We start from the raw sequence: 8654 nt of genomic DNA on the forward strand, positions 1-8654 counted from the left end.
CTCCTGCAGCCCCTCCCCCAAGAGCTCTGGCCCCCATTCGGCCCTGCCATCCCAATCCAGGTGGGGCCTGCCAGCCAATTGCCCGCAGCCCCTCACCCTAGCTGGCCAGGCCCTGATCGGGCCCTAATCGGGGCAGGCGAGCCAGCCAACCTCCTGCCATCTCCTCCTCCCACAGACCTGGTCCTGATTACCCTGATTGGGGCTGGGCCGGCTGGATGCCACCCGTGCACGAATTCATGCACTGGGCCTCTAGTATTATATAATTGTTTTTATTGAGCTTTCAACATTATAAAAACATAATATGAAAATAACAGCACAAAGAAGGCAGGTGGGAGGCTATTTTGGAGTAAGGAAGTGACACTAAAGAATAACTCTAAGTCACAGGGAAAAATGAAAAGAACCAGAAATTGTAAATAAGAAAGTTAATATAAAAAACTACAAATATATACTTGTCCTTACTTAGCTTCTTTGAAACACATAAAATTATATAAAATGATGATTATAAATATTATTGTTGAATTGTCTACTTTAAAACTTACTGCAGAGCTACAGTAATCAGTACAGTGTGGTATTGCCATATCCAGTATGGCTCAGTTGGCTGAGCGTCATCCCATGAACCAAAAGTTCATAGGCTTGATTCCTGGTCAGGGTATTGGGCTTGAGCCCCAGTAGGGGGCATGCAGGAGGCAGCTAATCGATGTTTCTCTCTCACATCAATGTTTCTTGGTCCCTTACCTTACTTTCTCTCTAAAATAAAAAACATGTTTTTTTAAAAAAAAAAATACAGTGTGATACTGACTTAAAGATAGACATAGATAAATAAAGTATAATTAAGAATCAGAAACAAACCCTCATATTTTTGGTCAATTGAGTTTTGACAAGATTGTCAAGATTATTTAGTGTGAAAAAAATAGTCTTTTTAACAATGTTTCTGGGGAAAGTGGGAAAAAATTAAGTTGGGACCCCTACCTCACACTATATACAAAAATTTTCTCAAAAAGGATCAAAGACCTAAATGTCAGAGCTATAGATATAAAACTCTTAGTTTTATAAACTAAAGTTATAAAACTCTTAGAATAGTCTTAAATCTTTGTGAATTTCGTTAGGCAATGGTTTCTTAGATATGACACCAAGAGCACAAGCAATAAAATAAATTATATTTCAGCAAAATTAAAACTTTTCTACAAACAAAAACATCAACTAAGTGAAAAGATAACCCACATGATGGCAGTATCATATATCTGGAAATCATATCTCTGTTAAGGGACTTGTACTTAAAGTATATAATGAACTCTTATAAATCAATAATATAAAGATAACTAATTTTTTTAATGGGCAAAGGATCTGAATAGACATTTCTCCAAAGAAGATAAACAAATGACCAATATGCATATGGAAAGATTCTTGACACCATTAGTCATCAAAAATTGGCAAATCAAAACACAGTGATCTACCATTTGATACCCACTACGATGGCTATAATCAAAATTACAGAAAATAACAACTATTGAGAAGGATTTGGAGAAATTGGTACCATCCTACACTGTGTTACTGGAAAACAGTTTGGCAGTTCCTCAGAAGGTTAAACATAAAGTTACCCAGCAATTTCACTTTCAGATATATACACATAAAAAATGAAAACATATGCCAAGCAAAGACTCATACATAAATATTCATAGCAGCATCTACACTAATAAAAGAGAAAGATGCAAATTAACCATCACTCCACCACTCTGCTATGCCCACAAGCCACGCCCACCAGCCAATCAGGAGCAAGTATGCAAATTAACCCAACTGAGATGGCGGCGGCCATGGAGCTGGAGCGAGCAGGAGGCTTCGGTTGCCCCTGGTGATGGAGGAAGCCCAGCTTCCCACCTGCCCTGGCCGGACCTGGGCTCCGCTCAAGGCTACAATTATAAGTTTCAATTATAGAAGATAAATAAACCCCAGATACCTGATTCCAGCCCACCCTGGCCTCCACTCAAGGAGGCACTGAAAGAAAAAAAAAGGAGAGGCTGGGAGCTTGGGTCACCGGGGGGCATTGCCAGCCTGAAAACGGCCATCAGCCCCTTACCCAGGCTGGCTAGGCACCCCAGTGGGCACCCCCAACCTGAAGGGAGTGTGGCCAGCCTGAAAACAGCCCTCAGCCCCTCACCCAGGCTGGCCAGGCACCCCAGAGGGACCCCCAGCCGGCTGTCACCCATGCACCAGGCCTCTATCAATAAAATCCTATATAATAAAAGGGTAATATGCAAATTGACCCTAACAGCAGAACAACTGGGAATGACTGGTCACTATGACACACACTGACCACCAGGGGGCAGATGCTTAGTGCAGGAGCTGCCCCCTGGTGGTCAGTGCGCGCCCACAGAGGGAGCTCTGCTCAGCCACAAGCCAGGCTGACAGCTGCTAGCACAGTGGTGGTGGTGGGAGCCTCTCCCACCTCCTCAGCAGCGCTAAGGATGTCCGACTGCAGCTTAGGCCTGCTCTCTGCTGGCAAGTGGACATCCCCCGAGTCTCCCAGGCTGCCAGAGGGATGTCTGACTGCCAGCTTAGGCCCAATACCCCGGGGAGTGGGCCTAAGCCAGCAGTTGGACATCCCCCAAGGGGTCCCAGACTTCGAGAGGGCACAGGCCAGGCTGAGGGACTCTCTCCGAGTGCACAAATTTTTTGTACACAGGCCTCTAGTTATTTATAATAGCCCAAAGTTTTATCAACTGATGAATGGCTAAACAAAATGTGGTATTTCCATACAATGGAATATTATTTGGCCATTAAAAAGAACAAAATACTGACACATGCTACAATATGGATGAACCTTGTAAACATTAGCATACTAAGTGAAAGATGCCTGTCATTAAGGACTACGTAATGTGTGATTCCATTTATCTTAAATGTTCAGAAAATCTGCATACCCTGGATTAAGCAAAGTTATGTGGTTTCTTTACTGTAAAACTTCCTAAAACTTTTAATGAACTAAATGTGCATTACAATGCTCCAAAAAGGTTTATATAGAATGCAGTATTTGACCTGATTATTATGACCATCTATTAACATTTTTTGTAACACTAATGTTCTAAGGAAAAGCATTTAGGAAATTGCTGGGGTCCAACCCCAGCAGGTCCAGGGGTCCCCAAAGGTGTGGACGGAGTCAGCGAATAAGGAAGGACTCGGAGGCTGCATTCAGGTGATCATCATGGCGAGGTTCTCCCTCCAGGATCTCCAGCCAAGTTCTGTCTAGGATCTCCAACCAAGTTCTGTAGCCAGGTTCTGTCCAGGATCTCCAGCCAGGTTCTGTAGCCATGTTCTCTCACTAGGTTTTCCATCCAGCTTCTCCAGGTTCTCCTGCCATGTTCTGTCTAGGTTCTCCAGGCAGGTTCTGTCGCCAGGTTCTAGTCAGGTTCTCTTGCCATTTTCTTGCTAGGTTCTGTCGCTAGGTTCTGTCTCTAGGTTCTGTGTAGGATCTCCAGCCAAGTCCTGTCTCTAGGTTCTTCAGCCAGGTTCTCTCGCTAGGTTCTGTCTCTCTCTAGGTTCTGTGTTCTGTTGTCTTGTTACATCTGTATTTATACCAGTTGATTCCAATCCTATCAATCTCTATTCCAAAGGTTAGGGCGTTTCTTATCTCCATTCCAGGGAGTAAAGATTATGTAGCTTAAGCGTGATTGTTCGTAGTTAAAGTGATTAACTACCCCCCTGGCACTTAGTTAAGGGGTTTTATTCCCTCCCTAACTTCAGGGGAAAATTCCTACCTGGGGAAACAACCTTTCTCAGAGAGGTGACCTTGGTTAAAACACATAGCACCAAGAAGGTGAGCAAACATATTAAGAACAGTATGCCATATACGCCAGGTCCCTTGAAACATATGCTGTGCAGATGTTTTTTTTCCTGCAGCGACTGTGTCAAGCAGCAAGGATGGACCGGCTCCCGGCAGGAAATGCTGAGGTAGCCCCCTCCTACATTTCTAGTCCTATTTTCCATTAATTTCCTTACATAAAGTGTCTGCTTAGGCCAAATAACTATTAGTCTCCCTGAAACATTCTCAGTCTCAAGCACAATCCAAGATTTTATTCATTCTGTTTTACCCATATGGAATGCCCTTATCTCTCTGATGTCTATATATTTGTAATTTTTATTTACATAATTCATATATCTTAAAATTCACAATTTCAAAGTATAGAATTCCATTGTTTAGAACATTCACAAAATTGTGCAACTATCACCATTACCTAACTCCAGAGTATTTTCATCAGCCCAAAAAGAAACCCCATAACTATTAGCAGTCATTCCCCATTACCCCTCCCACAGCCCCTGGCAACCACCAATCTGCTTTCTATCCCTATTTGCCTATTCTGGACATTTCATATAACCCTTGCATATCTAGATCCTACTCATATACCCTAAGACCATGTTTGTTTGTTCAGTCTTTTTTATTATTCATTCAGTTAAAATCACAGCATTGTCAGACACTGCCAGGTTGTGAATATGTAAGGTAGACGATATTTTGCCTTGAAGAAACTCCCAGCCTAGTAGAGGAGATAGACAACACTGTGTTATAAGTGCTATTGTAGTGCTGTGAACAAAGTGCCATAGGAACAAATTGGTGGGGATAATAACTTGTGGAGAATCAGGGAAAGCCTCACCAAGTTGGTTGCATTTGACCAGATATCGATTCATTTGTTCATTCATTGATTTATTCATTCAGCAAACACCTATTGTGCCCCTATCATGTACCAGGCACGGTGTTGGATTATGAGTATACAAAGATGAATAAGACAGATTCCTGTGCCTCAAGGAAATCAACAGTCTACAGGAGATAAAATACTAGTATATACAGTTTCAAACAACCTGATAAGTTGTGTTAGAAGAATTTAATACTTGGTATGGTAACAGAGAGATAGGAGTAACTAACTCTTTGTGAATTTGAAGAAAAAATAAAAGTTTACCAAGTGGATAAGGGGTTGGCATTTCAAGCAGAGAAACTAGACCTCTGTGCCAGCCTAATGCTCTTTTCTTTCACTGAACGAAAATGCTTAATGCCTGTGTTGCTCTGACTAACCCTTAGTTATAAATCTTGTGTAGTCCTCCTTATGTGGAGATACCTTGTCTCTCCAAAGGCAGTATGTGTCCTTTAGGATAAGAGCTTTATCCTGTCCCTCTTAGCATCCTCATTTTCATAGTGTTTTATGCATTTTGATTTTTTAAAATCCTCATCCAAGGATATGCTTTTAGTGATTTTTGGAGAGAGGAAGGGAGATGGAGGGAAAGAAACATCAACTGGTTGCCTCCTGTACATGCCCAACTGGGGATAGAACCCTCAACCTGGGTATGTGCCCTGACGGAATTGAACCCATGACCTTTCAGTGCACGGAATGACGCTCCAACCAACTGGGCCACACTGGCCAAGGCCATAGTAATTATTTTATAGATCCAAATGAGTGAATTACAGCTGAGACAACATCATTCACATTCTCAATGTCATTGACGGCTGTTTCCCCTTCCAACAACCTAAGATCTAGTGTATAGATGAAGGGCTTTAACATGGAATGAGCACATGGATGCTCCCTTTGTAGTCCATCTCCTGTATAAGAACTAAGAAAGTTGCTCCCTAAGACTAATCCTCTTCACTATTGAAAATCTTGTACTCATCCATGTTAAAGACACTCATATGGCAAAGGGACCATCTTAGAAATGTACCCTTTGTTCATAGCCAGGTAGATCTTGTCAACACTAAAAATTAATATTTACTTTTTAAATTATATTTAGTTGGTGTTAGGTAAAAACAGATTACCCTCCATAACCAATTTTTGCCTTAAAGGCAAGAACTGAGTTTTCCTGGAGAACGAATTCTGTCTCAAGACTTTCACATAGAAATCCTGCCTAAGTTTCCAGCCTGCTGGCCTGCCACACAGATCTGACTCAAGACTCAAGATTGCAGCATCAACTCTTACCTGAATTTATAGCCTGTTGGCCTACCCTACAGATTTCAAACTTGCCAGCCCCCGCAATTATTCGAGCCAGTTTATTAAAATCAATATCTCTCCCTCCCTGACTCCCTCCCTCCCTCTCTCCTTCCCACGCATGTGTGTGTATGCAAAAAATAAAGATTAATGTAATTTATATTCCAAACACGTACTAATTTGGGTGAAGGAACTTAATAGATTCAATAAAACTGCTTCTTGACAAACTTCTCTGAAAATTAGAGGATTAGAGGTAGGTATTAAGGAGATCATTGACTGAGGACAGGACCAAGGGAACCCCCAAACAAAATACAGATTTTTCTCCTGCTTCAGGGAGACCAGGACTCAGTCCAGGATGGCCTCTTTGCTTCTCTGGTTTATGTCACTTCATGAAGTCTTGATCTGGAGCATTCTACATCTGACAAAGCTTCAAAGTGCTCTTCTGCTCTCCAGGCACACGATTGCTTGTGGAGACTGGGGCTCCTTCCTTGGTGTCACCAGAGCACCCATTATTATTTTTTAAATATATTTTTATTTATTTCAGAGAGGAAGGGAGAGGGAGAGAGAAATAGAAACATCAATGATGAGAATCATTGATTGGCTGCTTCCTGCATGCCCCCAACTGGGGATAGAACCCGCAACCCAGGCATGTCCCACTTGACTAGAATCGAACTTGAGACCTTTAAGACTGCAGACCGACACTCTAGCCACTGAGCCAAACCGGCTAGGGCAAGTACCCATTATTTAAAAACAATGGGTTGCAGCACTGATATAGTCAGTGCTACAATGATTGTGATAGTATACCCACTGTTCTTGGATTTCAGGAAGGCTACCCAGAAATGGAGATTCTCTGGCTAATGATGATGTCCTGGAATGTTGGAATATATATGTATGGCAGGAGAAAGTATGTATCTGCTGAAAAATGGTGTGGCCTGTCATTGCGTTTTCTTGACCACCTTGGCTCCCTCAAGAGAACCTATGAAACTCAGGTGAGGAGGGAGAGGCTAGAGGTGGATGGCAGGACTTATGGCAGAGAGGTTCTACCTGGGCTCTCAGTAAAGATCTGATGCTACTTTCCTTAGCTAGGAAAGGCTCTCGCTCATCGTTCCTCTCGGTTCCGTAGAACTGCAAGAGTGAGGGGACTGTAAACAGTAATTTCTTAGAGAAAATCAGGAAGGATGGTGAACAGGGGGAAACGTAGGGATAGCAAATGAAATCTAATTAAGAGTGGGCTATGGATAGGTGCATCACTGTTAGTGCCAGTGCATGCAGGGAAGTACTGGCCTCTGTGAACAATGACTGTTTAAAAGGTATTTTCTCCAGGAACTATTCTGAGTTGCAGACTTTTAGGCCATTAAACTAACCAGGAGAGGCTTTAGTGGAGAAAAAGTCTAGTTACCAAATAAGAGCAAACGATTGTTTATGCTTTAGGTATCTCCTCCCTTATAATAGCTGTCTGTCCCTAGAAAACAGGCCTAGTATGAATGGGGTCCCTCTTCCCCAAGAGTGTACTATATTTTCTCCTCAATGTGGCTCATGTTTGGGTTGTAGGGGTGGGGAATGTCTGGCCTGCAGGCCACATAAGGTCCATGAAATCATTTGTTCTGGCCCTGCCAGAACAGGTGGGACTTGAAATTCAATAAATCTAGGAGATTTTTTTCATAGCAACATAAATTTATACCAAATGAATTAAATTAACAAAGGATGTTATAAATATCCAATGGCCCTTGGTAGAATAAAGGTTCTCCATCCCTGGGTTAGAGTATCATGCCATCACCATGGCTTGGGGAAGCTTTCCCACATATCCTTTCCCCTCTAGAAATCTATTTGCTATTCTTTTTTTCCAGGTAAATATCCTGTATAGTGAGCTGGTGGAAGCATTACATAAAAAACAAGGGCTCAATTTTTCATGAAGAGTGATAACTGCTGGAACAAGCCATGTGAGCAGGCCAGCTGACAGCAACTGGGAGAAGGTGCATGGTCCTGACACTTTGAATATCCAAATTATTGTTAAACTTTCTCTTATGTTTTTGTTTCTGATTTCTCGGGCCCTATTTTCATGTGGTTAAATAACATGTTCTAAAATAAAAGCATTTTGACTCTTACCACTGTGACCAGCTCATTTCTGGAGGACAAATGAATTTTCCAAAGTGATAAGAATTATATATTGAAATAGTCCATGTGAGAGGAAGATGATTCATGTCCCATATGAACAAAAAATAATATTCATACCAATCCAACGCAGGTTGTCTTTTATTTCAGAAGTGCTCAAATTCCCAATACCAGAAAATAACAAGGAACCACAGGCTCTTCATCAGAAGGACCTTCATGGTCCTCGGGCCCAGCATTGATTGGATTCGTGAAATCTCTCTATGACATCCTTGAGAATTGATTGTCCAGTCTCTATCAGAACATGTCCTATGACAGGGAACTCACAAGATTGCTCTATATATCGTTTTGCTGTCCTATTGGCAAAAAGCCTTTCCTCATACTGAACAGAAATTTGTCTCCCTGTGACAAGTCTGCTTTCTCTGTCCCAGATGCCTGTTGGAGAACTGAAGACAGAGTCAGATCCCTCAACTGTTCCTCATACAATGTAGTCACCTCACCTTCCAAGAGCCAAATCCTGTGTTCCAGTGAGGTCTGATCCACACAGTGTTCACAGCCTCATTCTGGCTAGACTTGCACTGTAAGATC

General features: G+C 42.1%; 1 protein-coding gene across 1 annotated transcript in view; it reads left to right on the top strand.

Annotated features, from left to right (window-relative positions):
* Positions 1-7877, top strand: part of TEX11 (testis expressed 11) — a 404641-nt gene extending 396764 nt beyond the window's left edge. The window contains 3 exon segments of the mRNA XM_023765080.1: positions 6782-6946; positions 7805-7843; positions 7845-7877. Of these exon segments, the coding sequence (XP_023620848.1) occupies positions 6782-6946; positions 7805-7843; positions 7845-7877 (237 nt within the window).
* The last annotated feature ends 777 nt before the right edge of the window (positions 7878-8654 follow it).

The sequence above is a fragment of the Myotis lucifugus genome, unplaced genomic scaffold, assembly GCF_000147115.1.
Source record: "Myotis lucifugus unplaced genomic scaffold, Myoluc2.0 scaffold_4, whole genome shotgun sequence".
Lineage (NCBI taxonomy): Eukaryota > Metazoa > Chordata > Mammalia > Chiroptera > Vespertilionidae > Myotis > Myotis lucifugus.